This window comes from Alosa sapidissima, chromosome 14 (assembly GCF_018492685.1).
Source record: "Alosa sapidissima isolate fAloSap1 chromosome 14, fAloSap1.pri, whole genome shotgun sequence".
Classification (NCBI taxonomy): domain Eukaryota; kingdom Metazoa; phylum Chordata; class Actinopteri; order Clupeiformes; family Clupeidae; genus Alosa; species Alosa sapidissima.
The window spans coordinates 29,147,115-29,172,477 of NC_055970.1; the positions used below are offsets into that span (position 1 = coordinate 29,147,115).

The window sequence follows — 25,363 nt, forward strand, 5'->3', positions numbered from 1 at the left end:
TCTGTGGCTACTATAAACACTGCCTTGTTGATCTTAGAAAAGACAACAATATGAATCATCTTGATTCTAAATAAGCTATTCCCAAGGCTGGTACTAGGCTTGGACGTCAGTTTGTGAAAGATCTCCTCATAGGTTGAGCCCTATGCTGATTTGAGAGACGGGAAGCTTGGTCAGGTTCCAGAGTGCTCGTCAGGCTGTCAGTGGCGGTGTCGTGCGCGCATGCCACACTGAGCTCGTGGGTTTGGAAATGCCAAAGCGCCTTCTCCCTGCTATGCGCTCACACACACAGCAGACGGGTCTGGTCACGCAAACAGGAACTATCGACTGATGCTCCAGCTTCTAAGCGCTGCTTCAAGAGCAAAAAGGGAAAATCTCTCGTCCTCTGATTAGATTTTCTGGTTTTGGAAAGCCGAGCTAAGGATGATTTTGTGATGGGTGGTTTAAAAGAGTATGGGAAAGCTTCCCCTTTTGCGGAAAGCAGAATGAACATACTCATTTCTGTCGCAGAGAAGTTGCATTTCCGTCAGAAGAAAACCGGGCAATAAAGGAATCCTTGGCATAAAGGGATATCAACATAGAAGAAAGGCTAAGAAACACTTACACTACGTATAAGGGGTCTTGTGGTCTGTCTTTTTGGATTGTACATACAGTATTGTCCGACAGAGGTGAAATCGTTTGGAGTACGCAATAACCTATTGGGATTTTTTAAAAAAACACACCAACCTTTTGAAGATAACAAAGGTCTCATAACGACATAGACTCTTTCGATATGGAGATGTCATAATTTTTTTTTCTAGGTCAAATGACCGTTTTCACTCTTTGCTAATATCACAATTGTATTTATGAGATGGAAAAACGGGGACTCCACGGTGTCCTTTGTTATTTGATTCTTAATGCTCCCTTGATATTCTATGTAAATGGTAAGTAAACTTGGTCTATCCTTGTTGCTAGTGGCTTGCCAGTATTTCCCATGTTGCGTATTTAGCCCAACTCACAGTTCAAAGGATCAGTCTTTTATTTCACAGCAGGACTTACTGAGCTTTATGAAATAGGGGTTGTTCTATACTAGTTTATGACTTTTATGTCTGCTATTTGATTTTCATGTTGGTGATTAAATGACAGCGAGGGGAGACTTGATTGACTTGATTATAGTAGGCTGTACCCGCATTTAGTCTATACGAGAGGTTATACCTGTGTATATTTTGTGAAACACGTTTCGCACATATGACATCTACGAATTTTACACAGTAGGTCATCAACTTTTTTTAAATATTTTGAATATGAATCGGATTTATAATGCTTGGGAGTTCCGGTCCTAAGTCCCGGTCTTAAGCAACATCAATCAGGAAAAATCATGCGCACGTCCGCACGCGCGCGCATTCACCAAGATAAACCTAGATGCACACTCAAACACACTTCATGCAAGTCTCTTTCTTGGCGTGTCTGAATCCTTTGGACTTTGTCGTTTTCTACCTCAAACAGCTAATCCCTTTGACATTTAGACTCCATGACAGAAATAGAGCAACACCCGAAAAAATCTGTCTTCCACAAGCCCATGTATGGGTGATATGTCGGCAATCACTGTTCGTCTCCTCCCTGCTGTGCAAATTAACCCATGCCTGTGTTGTTTTCTCCACCTTAGCAACATTTACTGAAGTGCCCAAAGATGTAACCGTCGATGAGGGTGAAGACATAGAGATGCCGTGCGCTTTTCGGGCTATTGGGTCTTCGCCCTTCTCCCTGGAGATCCAGTGGTGGTACCTCAAGGAGGCAGCCCCAAGAGAACTTGCACACGAATTGCAAATTAGCGCCACACAGAACAGACCCAAGGTAATCTTACTGGCGCGCTTAGCAAGCCAAACGTTGCCATACCCTGTTGTCCTAGTCGTTCTACTTTCAAAGGCGTGCAGTAGCACCTGCTCCCGAAATGAGGCAAGATACCTCAATCCAGTTCAAAGGCATTATGCCTCAGCGTCAGCGGTGGAATGCACTCGGATTTATAGCACGGGACCAAGGCATACACTTCAAATAGGTTACAATGCACATATTGTCTTTATTTAATTAAGTGCTGTATTTTGACATCCCGTTGTTGATTATAGATACCATTCACCTGTGCCTTGGCATTTGAGACCGGGAATGTGAGTTGGGATGGAAAGTAAAAAGGAAGGCTCTCACGCTGAAAGATACAAAGACCACTTGTTGGGCTTTAGGATGAGTCCAATGACGATTCCTATGCACACAGCGTAAATGTCCTCATCGGAAAATACAAGATTAAGTTACGGATGCATATTTGCATCTGAATGAATGGACGACACATCTAGTGGCCATAATACGATTTTGACTGATTTTGCAGTCTCATCCGCCATTACAATCCAATGGCAAAATAGGTTGTCCCAAACTGTTGCTGTCCATGGTACTGAAATCCCAGGGCGCCCAGCCTGTGTTTAAGAGTTGACGTGCTATATTCACACTAAAACACTAAAATACTGACATGACTTAAAATACAAAATGATTTTACTGTGCTTGTTCTCATGAATTATTTTTATTTTTCAGGTGGTACCGAGGGATGCTACCAAAATAAGCGTGAGTAACAAATTCTGAAATTGTTTACTATGGTTATGTTTATTGAAATCAATTACCAGGTATGGTGTATGATACGATTTTGGTCAACATCTCTCAATAGACAAATGAATTGTGGTCATTGGTAATTTCCATTCAGACAAGAGGCATTTAATCATATTCATTGTTGTTTCTCAGCAGCCAGAGACGTCAGAGCTGCATTAATCATGTACATTGTCTGACTAAAAATACTCTGGCTAATTCACATAATGAAACCTTATTGTTCATTTTCTAAGCTGTTATGAACAACGATTTAACTCTTTCGTTTGCAACGTTTTACAGTTAGATGGTTTGTCAAGTTTAACAGTAATTAAAAAATGTAAAACCTACTATGTAATTTACATATTGCATCGCCATTACGCCCACTTGTTTGTGAGATAGAAACCTATGATGGTTATAAGGCACCCATACTCAACATTTATGACAGCGTGGACAATGTGATTTTCTCACAAAATTTCAACTAAGTCTTGCACCAAAGCCACGCACTATAGTTGTGTCTTAGAACACCCAGAGGCCATGTTCTCAATCGAGTTTACTGATAGAACCTAGATGCATTTAAGGTTACAATCAGATGTAGGCAACCTTGAAAATATGTAACCTGCCTTGAACAACATGTTCTTTTTTATCTGTTTCTAGACCGTGAGGGTCCAGGGCAGTGCCATTTCCCATAAACTAAGTCTCTCCAACGTACGTAAGGAGGACGAGGGTGTGTACGAGTGCCGCGTTACGGACTTGTACTCCGAAGAGACTCTGGAATACAAAGTCCAAGCCACTCTACGGGTCAACCCGCGAGATGGCATGGTGAATGAGGAGGCCGTGTCTCACATCCAGAACCGCTTACCGCTGCGGAACAACAATAACGCAGCCGAGGGACGGGCCACCTCAGAAGTGGATCAGGGTCAGGGAAAGCCTTGGGTGCCTCCTCCAGCCGGCGTTGGTCCCGTTTCCCCTTCAACAACGACAACAGCCTCTGCAGCAAAGTCCTCGGCTTCGCCTCGGCCCGGCAATGCGGCCATACTCCGACAGCAGCACGGAGCCGGTAAGTGGAAGTTCAACAGTGGCACCTAGCGGGCGGATAAAAAAAGACAATACGCCTTATTGGTCACCAGTGGAATGGAATACATTTGATTTAGTCTATATAAGTTGGTGCTATTCCTTCTGGTATATAATACAGCTATACTTCCGTCTTGTGCTAATTATTTAAGGTATTTAGCAGCAGGCGGCGTTTTCCCCAGTATGGCTTGATGATTTAATACTGAGAACTACAATCATCTACGTTTGCATAATAATAGCTTCATCAAAAATCTGCATGAGTTACCATCGCTATACCGTTATGTTGTATAGTCCCTTCCTTTCGCATTTGCGAGTGTTTTTGTGATTGACAGGTGTTGTGTAACAGGTACACCTAAAGTTGTGATTTCCGTATTCCTGTGTTTCATTAGATATATTGCTCCATGGTCTTTTTGAGAAGATGTCACCCAAGGACTTGGATGACTTGGAAGGAATGTGATCTATTTTATCACTGGAGAATTGATCTCTCTTTAGATTCCCTGCTTTGGATTCTAAAGGATAGTGGTGATGGGAAAGCTTATTGTGAGCCTATGACTCCTCCAGGTCCTTGGTCCATGACCTAACCTTGAGATGTCTCTACTGAGGCAGTGTATTCCTTTGTGTTAAGGCCACTTGGCATTAAACTCTATGCAGCTCCATCACCTTTTATTTAAGAGGACCTTCACTGGTGCAAACTCATAGTATTTGTATGGAATTGTGGGTGTCAGTGCATGTTTTGTGTGTGTGTGTGTGTGTGTGTGTGTGTGTGTGTGTGTGTGTGTGTGTGTGTGTGTGTGTTTGTGTGTGTGCATTTGTGTGTGTGTGTGTGTATGTGTGTGTGTGTGTGTGTGTGTGTGTGTGTGTGTGTGTGTGTGTGTGTGTGTGTGTGTGTTTGATTTCATGACTGTGTAAAGCTGTTGTGTTGTGCGTTGTTGTAACACTCCTCCTTTCAGTTTGTATGTCTAAGATATCAGAGGCTATATTGGCAAAATAATACTGTCTTGGAAATAGTCCCAATGACACCCACCTGCACATACCAGGTGGTGATACAGGTATGAGAGATCATTCTCCCCTAGACATGCTGTGTGGCCAAGCACCTCTCCATCTATTGAATATATATTGAAATATAATATATTGAAATGTAATATATTGAAATATAATTAATGAGTAATAAATCAATTAATTAATACACTAGATATGTTTGTTTCTATATAACCTATTAAATATGACAGGAAAAAACATTGTTTAAACCTGATAAAATGCACTGAGAAGTCTAGTTTAGTGTATGTGATGTCCTGTGGAAGTGAGGAGTTGAGGAAAACTGTTGAGACTTGTTGATGCACCAGTATTGTAAATCTTCATCAACAATCTTTCATTTCACAAAAGTGCATGGAGGGCAATATGGAAATGTCAGAGCCACCAACAAATCTCATCATGTGGAACATTAATATGCAGATTAGTCTATGTGTTTGCACAACAATGCTGTGTAACAAGGTGTGGCTCTTGAATATGCTGAGATAAGGCACCTAGCACTCTCCGCTCCTCCTGGGCTCAAAGACCTTTGCTTTCCCCAGCAGAGAAGACCAAGATGTCGCCCGTGCATTTGTCGTCATCTGACAAATGAGCTGCGATGGGCTTTCCATGCCCTGTGAACGCGCTGAGCCAGTAGTCACAAGGCGCATGCTGGGTTGTCTGCCTTAAAACAATCAGTATGCCAGGCAGGGGACTGATCACATACACGGGTGTCAAAGAACTAGGGAACGCTGAATCAAAGTCACGCAGCTCTTGATGTGGGGGCCTGGTGCCGCTGCCAAGGCTGCCATCTTGATCTCATGGTGTGCAGGGGAGTTGTCTGGAGCAGGTTAAATGTCCGCTGCTAGTGTCTGGCATAGTGGGCCTCGCTTCGCAGCTAGAGCCGTGAAGCTCTTGTGAGGTGGGAATTTGGAGAGTTGGCGAGTTGGCGAGTTGGCGAGCTGGCTTGTGTAAAAAGGGTTATCTCAAAGGGTTTTTTTCTCTTTCTGTCTTTTAATTAATCTCTCTCTCTTTCACTCTCTCCTTCGCCTCTCTATCTCTCTCTCCTCCGTCTGTGGCTCTCAGTCACTTTTCTCTTGCAAAGCGCAGAGCACACACTTTGTCATTGGAGGTTCTATGCTTTACATGCAAAGGTGTCTCCTTGACAGATTTCCTTTTGTGCCTTCGGAATTTGTGCCAAGGTTTCTTGTGGCGGAATAAGTGACAAAATATGTAACCAAAACCAATCATATGCCTGAGGTGGTAATGCTTCATATGAAAGCATATGAAATATGTTTTCATAACACATCAGCTAGTTCCCATGACAGCCTGCCCTGCTTTATTACCTTTATTTAAACAGGACAAAGAGCCCTAATATGTGGACTGTGGATGTGAGGAGTAATCTGCTCATATCTGGCTGCTTACACAGGGTCGGTGGCATACATTCATATTAGCTAATATTAGCCTCCTGTGGACTGTATCTGCCAAACTAAATCAAACACTATAAGTGCCTCACTGACACTTTAACATTGACGGAAAGATCTGGAATTTGTCTTGGCCTTTTGTTTTATTTTTTTCTCCTCTTGAGTGAACCCGTCAACGAATTTGTCATCGGATTGTGAAGGTTAAAGAGCATTCTGGCACATTTGACGGATTGCTCCTTTAAATTGTGGATGCAATAAATGTGTTGCTATGGTGCCCCTGCCCCTCTGTGTGTGTGTGTGTGTGTGTGTGTGTGTGTGTGTGTGTGTGTGTGTGTGTGTGTGTGTGTGTGTGTGTGTGTGTATGTGTGTGCATGCGTGTGTGTGTGTGTGTGTGTATGAGACAGACAGACAGGCAGACAGACAGAGAGAGAGAGAGGCAGAAAGAGAAATAGTGTTTGTATAGTTGCAAAGGGTTTATGGTACCCCCTTTAAGCCTGCCACTTTGGAAATGTGTGCATCTGTCACCTGTCCACCATGTCATCTCTCTGAGTAGCAGAGACTATTAATATTAAAAGGGAAATGCCACAGGCTGTTGGCCAATCAGCCAGGCCCTCGGCACGCTGTCAGGTGCCTCAAATTGCCTCTCAGCGTTCCCTTGGCCCGTCAGCAGCAGACGGGAAACGCCATGTCTGCTCACCAAGGGAAAAGGATAAAGGCCTCGGAAAATTCCCCAGCAGACAGACTCCCAGAGGACCAGGTAGATAGGCAGATACATGGATACAGACAGGGACAGATACTGGAGACTGATGGATACATAGATGCATGAATAGGTGGATTAGTGTGGGCTTGTCAAAGACAGTACCATGGCACTCTTGGATCAGCTTTGTCATTTGAACAGCTGTGGCTGGTATGGAAATGTTTTAAAGCGATTCTGGGGGAAAGCACAGTTTGAGATGTTTATCGCTTCTACTGTAAAATGTACATAATGAGATGTGACGAGAATGAAGGAATGCGTGAGCAGGAAGGAGAAATGAAGAAAATAAGAGAGAGAGAGAGAGAGAGAGAGAGAGAAAGAGAGAGAGAGAGAGAGAGTGAGAGTGAGAGAGAGAGAGATCTGCAGAGTATCACTGGTGCAGAGCTTTGGCAGGTGAGCAGGCGGAGGAGTCAGTGAATTGGAGGGGGGGGGGGGGGTGTGAGAGGAGGAGAGCAGCACCAGAGGACAGCCTGGCACGGGTTACGGTACACAACGGCTCAGTCTCTAATGCGCCTACCCACAATGCCATGCACCAGCAGCCACCCCAGGTGACCTTGGCATCCCTTGGCAGCAGAGTTTGTCTGTGGCTGGACAGCTGTCTTAATCGCTTATGAAACTGACTGTGTGGGCATGCTTGTGTGTGTGTGTGTGTGTGTGTGTGTGTGTGTGTGTGTGTGTGTGTGTGTGTGTGTGTGTGGACATGGGCCATTTATGTGGTGTTGCTGATGAGGGCACGTGTTTGTATATCCCCCCCAATAGTTATCCATTGCCATCATTTGCATGTTTAGTCATGTTCACTGAACCAAAGTGCACCACGCTTCCGTGAAAAAAAAAAAAAAAAGACATTCAGGTCCAGGCATCCTTAACCCCCCCAACCCCTAGTTGGGCTTATATAACCCAATCACACGCATTAGTCCTGACTTTTGTGCGGTCTCTCCGAGGAGAGGAGCGTGGCGGGGCCGGTGTTAATGCGGTAGGAGAAAGCCGGGGAGAAGGAGCCACTGAGTGCTGCTAATGGGGAGACCTGACGAGGGCTGCTATGCGCGGCGTGCTCCCCTGTGCAGCGAGCGCGTGAGAGGACGGGGCTCGCGGGTGTCTGTGCTGCGCGCCTCTGCTGCTGCAGCTGCAGCCACGGCTCTGGCTCTGTGTGGGAGGTGCACTGGTGTTAACCCGCAACGCTCTCTTGCGGGTGTTAATTGTTTCTCTTTCTTTCGCCCGCCCACCCCCCTCTCTGTGCGGAACGCTGAGTGCAGAGTTACAGTGCAGAGGAGATGGGCACGGGGGAAATTAAAGCAACCCAGCGACTCATTCTCATTCGTGCACACTACATATGTCGGGTTTGTGCTTATGTGACAGCTTGATTCACTGGAGAGAGCATCACAAAAGTAAAAGCTGAAAATTAGTAACACGGTATGTCAGACACAAAAATAATAACTACAGGGAGCTTATAGTGGAGTCTGGAGCTGCTGTCAACTTATATGCCATATACCGACTTTCACCCAGGCAGTCTGGAAACTTGGTAAACAATGTGCTGCTATAAGCACATCCTGTATCCTCTCTGGGGCGAGGAGGCCATTATGACTTACAGATCTATACACCAACCCCAGACCGACTTCTTTCAGAGCTAGGAAAGCAAAAATCACCTTGCATTTGTTTGTCTGCTGCTCCAAGGTGGTCTATTCTCTGGCCCAATAATAAAAGCATGGAATTCAGAGAGCGAGAGAGAGAGAGATGGCGGATGTCCTCAGTGCCTGCCGTGAAGGCTTTGCTGCCTATAAGGAGAGGAGAAAGAGTAGAAGAGATTTGTTTGTTCCCATTTTTAACTGGAGGAACAAAGCCAACTGTCAATATGGACGCTGGGCCTTTGTTAGCTCAGCACGGTCAATAATCCCCTCCTCAGAACGCAGCGTTCCTCCTCTCTTCTCCTACAACTTAGTCCCTTTCATCTCCCCTCTTATTCTGGACACTTATTCCTTGGCCACTGTATTTTTCTCCGTCCTTATCAGCTTTATATTGAACAGTGAGCCAGGCTGGTGGAAGAAGGGTCTGTCTGTGCGGAACCCCCAAACCCCAGGCAAGAGATGCCGCTCAAGCTTGTCGTGTACCTCTGTCCACTTCATGATCTGTGTGATTGATGAGCTCATGTCACCGGTATCCCATAAGGCCCGAGCGGGAATCTCACCGATTGCTGTAACACTCTGGGGTTGGCGGAGGGATCCAGCCCGTGACTTCCCAGAAGTCTCCTCTCAGGATGCCATTACACCCTGACACACTAATCCTCCTTGAGGTGACCTCTGAAAATCCCAGCAGGCCCCTCAAAGGTCACCATCGCACAGACAACTGTAACCTTGTGAATTTACAATGTGCCAATGTGTCACTTTCACTCTCCAACAAGTCAATAGAAAAAACAGTTTATTACCATGGGGACCGGGTGCTGCGTTTTGTCTGTCACGGTGAAGCAGTGTCTTATTTCAAGCGCCTGGGCGTGACAGGACACCTCCTGCCAACATCTCCTTCCACAAATAGCATCCACCACTGCTGGGTTTAGAAGACGGGAATGCCTCACAGTATCCTAACTCAGGGGCCCTTTAGTTCCTCTCTAGTGGCTCCCTGGCTTTCTCTAAAAATGGAAGTTATAAAATATTTCCTGCAATTTCATATAGTTGTTAAGCTTTAAGCTGTCCCAACACATTAACAGTTAGTGAAAGTATACAATACACCACATATGCAGAGTATGGTGATTATGGTGATTATGCCATATGCCTGAGGCTAATGAAGATAGAGATGTTTAAACTGATTTCTTTTAAATGGTTCCGACATCTTCGCGGTCCCAGACAGATTTATTTTGATTTCTTGTCAAAGAAATGGCCCTTTTAAGAGAAAAGGTTGCCGACCCCTGTCCTAACTAAATATGTGTACCCTTTAAGGCAAGCCTTTATGTTCCAGTGTTTCTCAGGCTTCCAGCGATAATTCAACAATCCAAATACCTTTCTTTGGCTTAATAAGGTTCAAAAGCCTGCCTGTGTTTGAGCGTCTGAGAGGTAGCGATAGAGAGGTAGATAGAGTGCTAGAGATAGAAAGAGCGAGAAAAAAAAGAGGGAGGGAGAGAGAGAAGAGTGGAATTTCAAACGCAGTCTTAAAACCTTGGCGCTGCATGTTTTATGTTGACACTAGATAAATAGTGCAGTTATGTAGTGGCGTGCACATTCCTTAATTGAGATTGAATCTTGTGTGCTTGGGAGATGTGCTCTCCCTTTACGGACCTCATTAAGCGTACTTTAATTACAGCGCAAACAGAATGCAAAGTCTTAGATTGTAGATAGAGCTCTGCTTTTGTGTGCACTGAGCTTCCCCAGCACAGCCTCATTAGCGCAGAGAGGGGGAATGGTTTCGTGAGGGAACGTTCAGAGAGCCTGTGGTGGATGGGTCTACATCTCAACTGTACAAAAATCCACTAGAGTATGCTGTGTGATTTTTCTTCCCCTAAATAGCCGGAGCGGGCCGTGGCAACTTTCACATACAGCTGGCCATTGGTCAACTAAAACCTATTTGCACACCATGGATTCAATACAGTTTGATATCAAATAGCTCCGCTGGCATAAGGAGAGAATTTGGGTCATAGATGTGCTGCGAGGCTAAAGAACAAGATACTTTATTGGAAAGTTATGAAACAGGATCATAAGACCGTTGAACCTGTTTTCTGCAAAGAATTCCACTAAATATGTCATAACCTATTACAAGAACACATATTAATATCCATTCAGAGTGTGCTACAAGTTAGGGGATTACGGCAGATGTGTGAGCCATGCCACTGACTTAAAAACCTCAGTGATTTTTGTGTTAATGTGTATAGTGATTATGTCAACAATGACCAGGGTCAAGCCACATGACTTTAGCCGATTTTGTGGTATTGTTAGTTGATTCATTCATCTGGGCTTAGTTAAATCTCCTCTATCTCACTGAGCTGAGAGATTTTAATTGTCTGAGTGGTGACCCGAGTTATGTAGAGGTCAGACTCGTTCCGAGGTGATGAGCAAAACATGGAAGACACGCTCGCTCGCTCGCTCGAACGCTGCACATAGGGAAGATGGAGCACCAGGGAGGGAAACGAGAAGGGTTCATTTGGGGGAGGCCCAAGATTTAGAGGTTGCTCCCACAGAGACAGAGGCCAGAGGGGCCAGCACTTGGCAGTGGCCCACACACCGGGCACTGATCAGGACACCAGTGCCAGCCGCCCGCCACAGCCGCCCAGCCTGCAATTAGCATGGAGCTGGCCAGAGCCGCTGGCTATAATTCAGGCCAGCGCCACTGCTTTTGTTTCTCAATTAATTTACTTAAGCTTAGCTTCCTTGTTAATAACAACAACCCATAACTGGAGCCAAGCACAAAGCAAATTGCATGTGAAATCGTGTGTTTATTTGTTTTTGTGTGTGTGTGTGTGTGTGTGTGTGTGTGTGTGTGCATGTGTGTGTGTCTGTGTGTGTGTGTGTGTGTGTGTGTGTGTGCGTGTGTGTGTGTGTGTGTGTGTCAGAGAGAGAGAGAGAGGGAGGAGAGCATTGCGGGGGGGGGGGGAGAGGTGGAGATAAAGGCCGTGCTCCAGGCCGACCCTGCTGAGGCCGTGTTTGTCTGTCATTAAGACAGCTGGCTGCCCTCCAGAGGGCTCCTGTACGACACGCGCTGAGCAGAAGCTGCCCTGGTGCATATGCTCCCACACGCCCTTGTGCGTGTTGCGGGTAAGCCGTGCGCACAGCACTCATCTGTTTTTTTTGGCCTTTTTTAAGGAGGGGAGAGAGGGTGGAGGGGGTGGGGTTGGAATGGTGCGGCAGGGTGGATGCTCTGGGACTTGGTTGCCAGGAAAAATTAGAACGGCAGTAAACAGACGCCTATTTTACACTCTAAATGTCAGGCTCTCACTCTCTGTTAAGCAGTGAGTCAGTGTGTGTATGTGGGTGTTCTTGCTATGTGTGCATAAGAGTGTGTGAGCCTCTCAGGGCTTGTGTGTTTGTGTTTGTAGACACCCACACACACACACACACACACACACACACACACACACACACACACACACACACACACACACACACACACAAACACACACACACACACACACACACGCACACACACACACACACACACACATGCACACAAGCAATCAGAGGATAGCCATGCCATTATTTCTGTGTGTGAAAATGACTATAGGAGAGTGAGTCAGCCCCTGGCTTTTGTGTGTTTTGCTCTTCGAGTTGCATTGTGCCATGACCCTCTATAGGTCTCCGTCGTCCGACTCCAAAGGAAATGAAAGCTCTGCTTGTCTATCTCTCTCTCTCCCTCTCTCTCTCTCTCCCTCCCTCTCTCTCGCTCTGCTCTCTCGCTCTCTCTCTCTCAAGACCTGAAGCCCCTCACTTTGGGCTATTTCATTTGGAGTCCGGGAGCACAGCTCCCCCTTCATATCCTGTTTAACTCATGCAAATCCAAGGTGGCGTGCTCTCTCTCTCTCCTGAGTCATCCTCGCTGCTGCAAAGCAGGCGGTGCGAGGCAGGCTTTAAGCAGCCAGAGCGCTGACCTGTCACTCTTTGAACCTGCTATTTAGAGAACTCTAATGGTGTGAAATGTGGCCAAGAAAGTGAACAGTCTCCCTCCAGACAATGAGTCAGTTAGAGGCACTGGACATTGTGCCTTCTCCCCGCTGTCATGCCTCGGCTCCCTTTGTGACGATCAAAATCTGTGCAGCAGCACTGCTTAAAGAAACCCAAAAGCTGACGCCAAGGCAGAGGACATTGATACTAGATGGCTAGGCTTAGATGTTCTGCATAAGAACAAAAGACCTGATAAAGAATTTCTGTACTCCCATGTGTATTCTCCTGTCAGGCTCGCTAAGATGACGGTAAAGATATGTTGATTTATATTGGGGTGAGCAATTTACTGGAAATGTACTGATACTGTCATTTCTAATCTCTTACCCACCAAAATTAATTTATTGTAAAAAAAAAAAGTTAGGATTGATGTGTGATAATTTTTGGTGCCTTGTTTTGACAGACACAAACAAAACAGACATTTGTGCATTTAAAATTTTATTAGGATTTTGAGCAGGCCTATTAATGTCCTTTTATCAGGTCATGCTTTGTCCACCACTTGTCAATTTGAAAGAGGTTATTGTCCAAGACAATTCTATGAGAATACCATGATATTTATTTTAGGTCATATTGCCCTGCCTGAAAGAATACATATTTCAAGATACCTTATATATGAACTTTTACAAAATGTCTTTCCCTACATATAATGCTTAAGTTACTGGATTTGGAGAGAAAATGAATGAGTAACCATAACTTGTCATCTCTCTTTTGATGTATTTTCTGTGGACTAGGTTCTGGAACCATGGCAACCACCAGCCCACTCCTGTGCATCATTTTGCTGGTCCTGCATAAGCTCCTCCCCTTACTGTTAGCCTACTAAGAGACTTCAACCAAACGACGACCCGCAACGTTTTCACTTTATGTACCAAACAACAAAGGGAAAATATCTCTCTATATATAAATATATATATATATATCTAAATAAATATATACCATTATGGCACATCACCAACTATGAGGAAACTAAGGATGAAGGACTTTGGAAGAGGTACCCTATAAGCTGAGGAGAGATGGCAGTCCTCTGTCTTGGACTTCTGGAGGATGCTGCATAGGAGTGGATGGAAAGCAGATTATATGAGAAGCATGACAAAAAATGATCTGAAAAATGAGGAGTTTTTGTGAATAAGAGCTTCACACCTATGTCATACACACCACAACATCCATGAAACGCTGCATCTGATTTCCAAATGATAAGTGTTTGCCCTGCTAAATGCATGGCTCGTTATTTATTTTTGGTGGTTTTTGATTTGATTTGCCTTTATCTGTTCATATAACTTAATTGTCCAGTTGCAGTTTTCGTCAGTTTTCGATTAATTTATTTTTGCCTTTTTATTTTTCTCATTGGACCTCTTTTGGCTTCCTTTCTGGAGTACATTGTGGTCTGGATGAAAACATTTATTTCTTTTGTTTTGATTTGATTCTTTTTGCATGAACTGTTGAGCAGTTTTTCACTTTCCCATTTCAAAGCCATCACAGACTGTTTTGAACATTTTGGCTCTTTCCACCAAGACTGTGTGAGTCTTTATGTTCTGTTGAAAACCCTCATATGGTTTTATGATTTTGTTTTTCATGATGTATAAAAATGCGACCTTATATATTTTGATTAAATAAGGCACACGTTTCCATAGTTGTTGTTAGTCACTTTCAATAATGTTTATTTTTATTAAAGATATGGTGATCAAGGTATGACATTCATTTATAATAAAAAAGAAAAAAAACTTCTTGGTTTGTTGCCAACACAAGTTGAAATAAAGGTTGTTTTTTTTTTTTAAATTAAAGTAGATGGTGTGGTCTATTATCAAGAAAGTTAGGCTATAGGTGCAAAACACATGATTCATTATACTAGTATATTCTACTCTGGCAAGAATTGGAACATTTTCCTTTGTACAAAAAAAAAATGAATATTGTGGTCTCTCTTTCTCAGGGAGTGAGTGAACTCAGTTCCTGAATCCATAGGTCTTGTCATAAGAGGACCACAGATCTTAACCCACACCAGCCCTGGGCCCAGTGTTGTGGGACACGTGCAAACAAAACATTATCTTTTTGGTTTCTGGGAGAATTTCTGGTGAGCACTTCCATGAGAAGAAATACCACTCGCTTCACATGAGCGTGTCCATTTCAGTGAGCACTGCTCATTTAATTAGTCAAATGTGTATGGCAGTGGAGAGAGGAGGCAAATAACAGCACTCTTCACTTGTCTGTCCCTCAGTCTCTTTATCTCAGCCAAAAAGCTACAACCACTACCGTTAACTGTGTGACTTAATAGTATGTTTTATAACTGCACTGTGCATAATAAGGGCCACACATACACAAGTAAAGAGAAACACAAACAAATGCTCTGTTTCCCCCCCACACACATACAAGTACACACACATGCACGCACGCACGTACACACTCACACACACACACACACACACACACAAACAGAAATACATAATATCAGCTATGAATTAACACACACAGTTGACCCAGAAGTCTTTTTGGCCTTTTGTTTGTTTGCCAGTTTGCCTCTAAGAAGTGTCTTTCATCCACTCTGCAACAGAGGCTGAAGAGCGTGCAAGAATAAACAAAGCCATTAATAACTAAAACAAATTGATGAAAGGCATGCCTCAATGGAGTTGGGGCATTAGCATTTTTTTCCCCTCTGACGTGAGCAGGGGATTCAGATGCTGCCTCTTGAAGGCTCCTTTCCCCCCATCAAATTAATGTGTGTTTGACAAGGACATTTATATGTGTTGAACAGCATCAGACAAAGCTGCGAGTGTTCTCCATATCTGTGTAAATCATTCCTCGTAAAACAGCACTAATGGGGAGCACACACACACACACACACACACACACACACACACACACACACACACACACACACACACACACACACACACACACACACACACACCCCTTTGCCCCAGTCCCCATTCCACATCCCATGAGCGATTCTTCTAACAAATGGCTTGCACAGACAATGGCCATTCTGCCATCACTGGCATATTAGCGAGTATCTGCACCTCCCATTTGCATAATACGTTATCACACTCAGGGGCTGTAGGGGATGTAGCCAAGCAGCCCACCCTGATTGCTAGTTGCTATCTGATAAATGCTCTGGCTTTGTGGCCATAGCTGAATGAGTGGTGAATTGAAAGTGCTTATTCAAGGATGTGACCACTTGCCTATTGTGGAGTTGAATTTTCTTGAAGTGTCATTGCACCAACAGTAGAAAAAGGATTTTGTGGTTTCTAATGGGGATTGAGAGCATTATTTTATTTTGAAAGAATGTCTGGCTTTAGACAATGTAAAAATATATATTTTCTCTATACTTTTTGCGGTTTCCCCTCGTCGTGCTTTAAAGCAAACCTCCAGCAAAACATATTTTCCTTCAAGGCTTCCTGCCACAATGGCCAAAGATGAGTGATGGAAAATGTCTGAAGGGGAGCAGACAGGAGGGGCATTTTTAAGTCAGCGAGAGCCACAAAACATACTCTTGAAAAGCACTGTTCTTTGTAACGTTAAGAGGGATGATGTCTATAAACTCAAAGGGCCTTCATTTCTCTTGAATTCTACAGGCTGCCGAACCATCTGAGACAACACAAGAACATCTGGTTAAAGGCAGTGCTTTGTTCCAGACACTTTCCATAACTTTCAAAGGCTTATGTTTCAAGGCCACAACATTTATTAAGTGCATTAGTCTGAAGATTTAACTGATTTTAAAATTGCTTTTAAGAGATGGAAAATGTATTAACTCAAGATCCATCAAGTTACTCATATTATTACATTGAGTTTACATGTCATCTTATTTTATCCTTATTATCCCGGGGAAAACACGAGTAAAGCTAAATAGAGATGTACATGGCTCCAGTAATCCAAACATGTTTGCTACTGGTCAAGAGCAATTAGGGAGTCATCTGACATGTAAGCTCAGAGCTACATTATGAAACCAATATAGTCCTCAGCACCTGACTGAAATGGAAGCACACACATCAGACGATCCACCCTCCAGCCACTTCTATCCCCTGGATGATGGGGAGATTATGTTGGGGATGGAGAAGCCAAACATAAATCATCTCAGAAGTTTGAGTCTTATCCATCTTTTTTGCCGAGATGAGACATGAATTTATAAATTAGATTAAGACCTGGAGGCCCTGCATGGTCAAGTAAATGGCCTCCTCAGCTCCATATGCTTGCGTGCTTTTGTGCAATGCATTCATCCTGCAAGATAACCACTGGCTCTCTCCCTCGCCGCTGCGTCTGCTCTCTTCCATAGGATGAGCTGGTGTGCATTTGCGCAGCGTGACCCCTGGCCTCACACAGCCACACTTGTCAGAGATGATAAATCCCTGTTGCAATCTATCCCATCCTGATAAACCAGCGCCGCTCAGCACGAGCAACATGGACGGCGGCGCTGGCCAGCCTGCCAGTGGTCAGTCCGCGTGCCTGCACCCCCCCCCACCCCACCCCGCACAAACGCTCCACTTCAAGGCCTCAGTAGGTCACAGCAAGGCTCCACACTGAGCTCCCAAATAAGAAACCTACACTGTAACATGTACTGACAATACAGGGCTGGCATGGCCTTCGGATCGGATGTCTCAGCTGGTATCTATCTTGGCTTCTAACGGGGAGGGCAGAACGTGCACGCGGGTTTGATATGGGTGACTATAGTCGCCGCTGACAGGTTGACCCAAGTCAGCTGGTGAGCAGGATCATTTCAGGGTTATATCAGGGTGGTGTTTGTGGATGGAGCTTACAGCATGAGTGGCAGGGGGAGGGGGAGTGTGGGGAGACATTCAGGGAACGGTAGAGTGGAATATCTGGCAGCCCAGAACAGTCAGTCGGTCGCAGCAGAGTGACAGATCTGTGAGTGGGGCTCGGCACGCTGATTGGAGTGCTAACACTAAATGGGGCAGTCAGCGAATTCCTGCTGTGGTCCCGGTTAGAATGAGCAATCCATCATCACTCTAGAACTCTAGCATCTCTGCTCAGGCTAACTAGGCCTGCACTGGCTTTCCAAAAGCAGGACAAGCAGAATGAATGACACCATGAATAATCTTCCCAATGGTCATGTTAAAGCAGTCTATACAGTTTATGCAGTCTACTCCTTCACTTTTATTCACTTCTGCTAATGACACTGCATGACCGATATGCATTTTTTAAGGCCGATACCGATATCGATATCTATGATTTAGCATGGCGGATAACCAATATTTGGCCAATATTCTGGGTCGATATTTATTGATCTGTTGCAATAACATACTGAATTTTCTTTGAATACTTCTATGAGAAAAAAGGGCAAAATATGGAGTTAAAGATGGTTTATTTACCTTAAATGAACTAAAAGTAGGCTACAAATACAAGCAGGCTGATACGGGTTAGCCTTCCAGGCTTTAGGCTATTCTCCACACTGACAGGTTGCAGAGAAGAGGCATGCACTGTCTGGGAAACACGCAGGACATACAAACCTTGAATGCTGACAGCTGACTCGTTTTGTGAGAGAAGTGCAGGAAATGACATGAGAAACATCAGTGTAATGCTACTGCAAGTATTCAAATTAGGCTACAAAACAAGTCATTTATAAAAATAATTAAAAAAATTGTGACAGTAAATTTGAACCAGCTGTATGTTGGATTAAACACAAAAAGGCACATTTGGACAAATATCGGCAAAACCGATATGAGTTGGCCAATATCAATATGCATCGATAAGTTTAAAAATGGCAAAAAATGGCAGAGATATCAGCCAAACCGATATATTGGTCTACCTGATGCAACCGCATGGCTACCAACCATAGGTCTATTGCATCTTTGTTGTAGTTGTAGTTTCCACTCCTCCCTTGCTGTCAGTGGCTTCCCTACTGAGCACTCTTGTGGCGAAGACGTCATAGCAGCCATCAAGGACCATCACACATAAGGTCACTAATATGAGACTTGCAGGAGGACACAGAGTGACATTTACTCCTGTTAATATTACACATTAGCAGCATCAGGCAGGTGGAGATTATGGACATTTTTCTTGGAAGAGACAGGCAGCTTAGGCATGATGCATGATGGGGATTTTTCCCCCACGTTCCCCCTCTAAGCTTTAGGGAATTATGATCATTATTTGATTATTTACTTCTTTTCTCTTCCTGTCGCACTGTGCCAATGTACAAAAATGTGTTTGTAATATCCGCCATGGAAACAATCTGACCTGGAAAAGAATACAAGGACAACAACAAACACTCCCCGTGCACCATCAGTAATTTCTGAAAAAGTGATTTAGAAAATGGATTTTAATGAATGGCACAACACAGAGGCTATTTATATAATATCATTTGCAGACTATTTTCCCAAGCTGAGTGGGTTTTGAAAAGCGGTCCAGGACCACAGGAATCTGCTGGCATGGCCATTAAAGCCCAATTCTCCCTCTGCCGTTGCAGCAGAGTTCAGCTTTGAATGAAAGCGTTCATTTTGATGTCCATAAATATTTCATAAATTCACCACTAATGTGCCCGTTATTCTGCCTATGTTTGCTATACATGGATGAACAATAGGTTAAAACCTCATGCTGTTATTATCTACCAAAATCAATCAATTCTTACAGCACAGTTTTTGCTGAATATTTTTACTTTCAGCCTTAGGAATATACTTGCCCACATATACTATATAATATCCAGTATGTTCTACACACAACTGATGTACTGCACTGATTGTCTAGAAGTATAGATGGCAACATGATGAAAAGACATCCAACCTATTTCGATATATTTATCTCCAGGCTCTTAGGGTCTTGTGATCTATATTGTCATTTACCAGGTAGTGCACTTAAAACCTGCCACGTATATGATTTTACTTTACTATGCTTCAGCTCAGTATGTAGAGGCATAGGGCCTAAGTATTTATTTTCATAAATAATCAGGTAGGATTTTCAGAAACAGCTGGGCTAATGAGGTTGGTCCAGGAGGAAATGAAAAGGATGCACAGTGATACATTCTCCGCATCCAGTATCCATGCGTTTGTCTGGCCACTGTTTGGAATGCATTTCATTGCGGCAGTCTTAAGGCTTATTTATACCCCAACACTTAACAAGGACATTGATCTTTTTCAAAGCATATCCTCGGTGAGTGCCTCTTGTTGTGTCCTTTGAATTTTAAAAGCACAGTTAGGAGAAGCTGCGGTCGTCCTTACAACTGGAGCCGTCCAGCTCTTCAGGAAGAGGAGAGGGATTTCAGGAAGGTCGTTGTTCATCCACTTGACCAGTTCTCCCAGAGACAGCGTATTATTTTTGGTCTCAGCACAGGCTGGAAATGTTTCCCGGGTTAGGGGACTCTGCAGGGAAAAATCTTCATGAATAAATCAGAATGTAGCTTTGTATGACACTGAACACTATAGCAGTTTGGTTTAGCATGACAGCTTTAGCACATAATTATTTCCCCTGCCTTTCATGGCCACCACTCCGACTAGAAAGGCAGATAAAGAGCACATTTCCAGCCCAACAGTAAATTGCAGACTGGCTTCTATTAGCATTGCTCGGGCCTGTTATTGTGTTCTGCAGGCACCTATTAAAAGGTTTAGGCAGATATTCTGGTAATCCCCAGATGATACTTGATAGCTAGATTAATGTTAAAAAATAACAGCCAAAGGAGGAGGGGCACTGGCTGTGGCTCCAGTCAAATCCAGTTATGCTAAAACCCCTGAGATAGCTGCTGCTAAAGACCGAAAACAATTACCTCCGTCGTTCCGCCCACAGACTGTGTTAGACTTTGGTCACAGTGATGATGCTGTTTGTCTGGGACACTATCCCAAACAAGGCATACATGTAAAAAAAGCAGGACAAGATGTAGGTTAGTCTCGGCAAAGTGGCAGCACACTCAGTGGCACCAGCACAGACAGATAAGGATGCCTGTCACCACACACATATTTTTAGGAATACACAGAGGGCTCTTGTCAGTCAGTTATCATGTTTTAGGTTCCCCATTGTATGAACAGTGTGACATAAATCTACATTTCAAAAACATGATAGAATAACATTGAATTTGTGCAACAATTTTAAACAATATGATTTTTTTTTACAATTTATTTTCCTTTCCACTTTATATAGGCTCTATCTCTTTCAGTTTCCAATGCAGGGAGCCAAACACGTGCACACATAAGCCCCCGATACAGTCGCCATTCCCGACCTGTCGTGCGACAATGTGACATCACGGGAACGACGTAACTATTAGCTTAGGCAGAAATATTTCCATTCATAGATAAAAATAAACAAGTCTAAGCTAACCTTTCTTTTCAAAGCGCACCAGATTGATGCATTTAAACGTTAAAATATAAAAAATTTGGTAACACTTTATAATAACTACACACAATTCATCATTTATTAAGCCTTTGTTACTTATTAGTTAATGGTTTGTTCATCATTAGTCATTTCTAATTTATCATCAGTAAAGCATTTGTTCACACACCTATAAATAGTTTGTTCATAGTAAATAAGCCTATATCTTAAATATGTTTATACATTATTGTTAGTACTTAATAAATGATGCAATAATATGTTTTTGATTAAGTAATATTTCCATTATTTAACAGTTGTTACATACACATGCACTAATGATTAGTTAGGGTGAGGATACATATTTTATAAACCACTTCCTAATACTATAATTAATAATTAACTCAGGAGTTACAAGTGGTTAGTTAATGATATTTTGTGAGCTCATCTAAAGTGAGGACGTTTTATGCCTTGCAACACATTTAAAAATGAGTTATAAAGTTTACACTTGCATTTATTCATTTAGCCAACACTTTCACCCAAAGCGACCTAACACATGAAATTCAATGAAATTAAAGGGCAAGGCCACGTTGGTGGATGCCGGGGTTTGAACCCCCAACTTTATAGGTTACTGCATGTTAACCTGGGTCCCTGACCACTACACTACCTCTGCCCAGTGGTATTACAACAGTCAATTCAAAAATATAATATAGATATGCGTGTTTACTATGAACAAACCATTTTAACTGTGTGTAAACAAATGTGTGAACAAATGCTTCTATCTATCTATCTATCTTTACAGATGAGAATTAATGTAGGAATAATGCTTTACAAATGAAGAATACAGCATTTAATAATAGTTTACAGATGTTTAATAACAGTGTGTAGTAGAAGAAAACAGAAACTCCTGCATAGTTGTAGGGGTTTCTATCTGGGCCAAGGTAGTGTAGTGGATAAGCAGCTGGACTAGCATGCAGTAGCCTGAAAAGTTGGGGGGTTAGATTCCTGGCTTTCACCGTTATGTCAATGGCCTTTAATTTAATTGACATGTGTACGTCGCTTGTCTGCTAAATGAATGGATGTGAATGTAATCTTTACAACTCATTTGAAAATGTGTTGTAAGGCATAGAAAGTCCTCACTTTAGATAATCTCACAAAATATCATTAACTAACCACTTGTAACCCCTGAGTTAATAATGAATTATAGTATTAGGAAGTGGTTTATAAAAGATGTATCCTCACCCTAACTAATCATTAGTGCATGTGTATATTATTGCATAATTTATTAAGTATTAACAATCATTCATAAACATATTTTAGATATAGGCTTATTTACTATGAACAAACCATTTATAACTGTGTGTACAAATACTTTATTTATGAGAATTAACATAGGAACAATGCTTTACAAATGATGAACAAAGCATTTTGTAATAGTTTGCAACTGGTTCATAATAATAAAATGATTTAATTGGGGACCAAGCAGAGAAGCTGCGAAGGCACCCATTGTGTTTCTATGTTTTCTTCCCTATTATTAGGGGTCCGAGCAGCGTAGCTTTTGGCCAAAATTCTGTAAAAGTCATACTGCAGCCTAAACCATAACTCCAAAACTCTTCAAATTTTTAGGTATGGTTACCAGTACCCCCCTCTGCCCATAACCCAATTTTTGGGGTACTGCACCCAAAGGTGGCGCTGTTGGAAAAAAAAGTTAATTATGCTAATTTCTCCTTACCAGATTGACCTAGACTCAAAATTCTTTCATAATATTAATCTCTAAACAATCTCTAAACAATCAATCTGTTTGATCTACTGCCCTCTGGAAAGAGGTACAGAAGCCTGCGCTCCCGCACTACCAGACTCACCAACAGCTTCATACACCAAGCTGTAAGGATGCTGAACTCTCTCCCTCCTCTCCCCCCTCCACCCTCAGCTACATAACATCCTGGACATTGGACCCACAATGGCCGCTTGCACTACTCCACTTGCACACTTGCACACTTGTACACTTTACAACTTGTTGTTGTTGTCCTGAAAACACAACACTTCTGCTGCTCTTACATAACTTGCACCACTATGCCACTTTCTTCTTACTTAGGTCAAACAGAACTACCCAAGCCTTTTATTGGCCTGACTTTGCACTAGTATTTTATTGACTGTCTATGCACAATTTCAACCAAATTTTGCTGCTCTTATTTTTTCATTATTATATGTGCCCTCTTATTTACTTATTTACTTACTTTTTTGTTGACTTGAATGTTATGTTTGTCTGTGGACTTAAAATTGGTAAAATATGTCTCGTCTTCACCGTGGGATAGTGAGAAACGTAATTTCGATCTCTTTGTATGTCTGGAACATGTGAAGAAATTGACAATAAAGCTGACTTTGACTTTGACTTTGACTAAACTCAGATGCATCTTTTTGGCCCTGGTCTTATGGTCTAAAAATGTTTACTTTTGACACAATTTCATGGAAAAGCCAAACATTATAAAAAGTTTCACACTCTTCAAAAATAATCAAATCTTCACCAAAATTCTCACAGACAATGTTTAGACCAAGCCTCACAAAAGTTATCCGTCAGAATTTTGATATTTTGTTCCATTTCAGAGATATAGGCCAATAAAGTTAGGCCTTAGGCCATTTTTCCTAGATCACCTATATTCCTATAAACCGTAAGTCCTAGAAACTTCACATTTTCAAGTATTGTTACCAGTACCCCCCACTATCCATAACCCAAAATTTGGGGTACTGCACCCAAAGGTGGCGCTCTTGTCAAAAATGCTTATTTCTCCTTACCAGATTGACCTAGACTCAAAATTCTTTCATCATATTAATCTCTACATTCAGATGCATCTTTTTCACCCTGGTCTTATGCTCTAAAAATGTTTACTTTTGCCACAATTTCAGAGAAAAGCCAAACATCATAAAAAGTTTCACAGGCTTCAAAAATTATCAAATCTTCACAAAAATTCTCACAGACAATGTTTAGACAAAGCCTCACAAAAGTTATCAAAAGAATTTGGATATGTTTTTCCATTTCAGAGATATAGACCAATAAAGTTCGACCACTCAGCTTATTTCTCCTATATCACCTATATTCCTATATGAGTAATTTTTTTTTTCCTTGGAGAACAACCATACAACCATCATTATGTGGATACCATTAACAGTGCACATTTTCAGATCTGTACTCTTTTTTATAAAGCCCTTAATTCTATTGTCAAACGTATGCTAGGAATTTTCTTGATGTTGTGTGTTTGCCAACACACATTTTCACGATGTGAATGTGACTGCCAAATATGTAGGATTGTCAGTGGCTCAGTGGGATAATGCCTAGTGCTGATGTTTGTTAGGTTGAGAGTTCGAATCCCTGGTAGTGCTTTAGGCTCTAGCTCGAATACTATTGGTTATTGAAGATTCACACCATTGAACAGCACCTGAATGACATCAGGCAATCAACATACACAGTCATTAGTTGCCAAGAATCAGAATGCCGAGACACTCTGACATTTAGGGGAACTTCTTTGTTCACTATTTTTCCTTCATCATTAAGTCTATCATATTTATATTTCATCCATTAGTGTTCTTCTCTACAAATGTCTAATTGCCCCAGAATTTCAAAAAGATTTCAGGTGTACTCTTTTAGGGAAGCCCTTCATTTTATTGTCAAATGTATGCTTGGAGTTTTTCTTGTGTGTTTACCAACACACATTTTCACGATGTGAATGTGACTGCCAAATATGTAGGATTGTCAGTGGCTCAGTGGGATAATGCCTTGTACTGGTGTTTCTTAGGTTGAGTGTTCGAATACCAATTAGAACTTTAGGATCAAGCTGCACATGCTATTGGTTATTGAACAGCACCTGAATGACATCAGGCAATCAACATACACAGTCATTAGTTGCCAAGAATCAGAACGGCGAGACACTCTGACATTTAGGGGAACTTCTTTGTTCACTATTTTTCCTTCATCATTAAGTCTATCATATTTATATTTCATCCATTAGTGTTCTTCTCTACAAATGTCTAATTGCCCCAGAATTTCAAAAAGTTTTCAGGTGTACTCTTTTAGGGAAGCCCTTCATTTTATTGTCAAATGTATGCTTGGAGTTTTTCTTGTTGTGTGTTTACCAATATACATTTTCACCATGTGAATATGACTGGGCAACATGTAGGATTGACAGTGGCTCAGTGTGATAATGCCTTGTACTGGTGATTCTTAGGTTGAGAGTTCAAATCACACTTGAAGCATTACTACAATAGAATGCTGTTGGGTTGTGGAGGTTAACGCACTATAACATTACAGCTATTTGTCAATATGGACTTGTAGTGCAAGGCAAGTGTAACTGTATAATTATAGGCTGTTTATCTTATTGACTCCGACACAGCTGTAGCCTATAATTATTTGTTATTCTTATAATATTTGTCATTTCTTATACATATTTAGTTGGCTCTTCCACTTGACAGAACAACTCTGTATCGGTTAAGGATGTCACGCATGAAACAATGCTGCAAAAACACAAAAATACGACTTTGAGTTTAGTAGGCTATAATTTTCAGTTCCTGTTTATCTATTGCACGATGGGTGATCATTTAAAGGAATCGTGTTGCAGTCTTGTAAATAGTGACCCTGCAAGATC

General features: G+C 42.4%; 1 protein-coding gene across 1 annotated transcript; it reads left to right on the forward strand.

The window, feature by feature from the left end:
- The first annotated feature begins 216 nt into the window (after positions 1-216).
- On the forward strand, positions 217-14,183 carry vstm2b (V-set and transmembrane domain containing 2B). Its single transcript, XM_042061759.1, has 5 exons — positions 217-920; positions 1,643-1,830; positions 2,554-2,583; positions 3,256-3,658; positions 13,223-14,183. The coding sequence occupies exons 1-5, from the start codon at positions 848-850 to the stop codon at positions 13,309-13,311; spliced, it is 783 nt and encodes a 260-aa protein (XP_041917693.1). The 5' UTR covers positions 217-847; the 3' UTR covers positions 13,312-14,183.
- The last annotated feature ends 11,180 nt before the right edge of the window (positions 14,184-25,363 follow it).

What these genes read in the sequence shown, in the direction of transcription:
- vstm2b (XM_042061759.1), top strand. Translation starts at nt 848, where the DNA reads ATGGAAAAACGGGGACTCCACGGTGTCCTTTGTTATTTGATTCTTAAT. An exon ending in CTTGATATTCTATGTAAATG is followed by an intron (nt 921 to 1,642) that starts GTAAGTAAACTT and finishes TCTCCACCTTAG; the next exon opens with CAACATTTACTGAAGTGCCC. An exon ending in CCGACAGCAGCACGGAGCCG is followed by an intron (nt 3,659 to 13,222) that starts GTAAGTGGAAGT and finishes TCTGTGGACTAG; the next exon opens with GTTCTGGAACCATGGCAACC.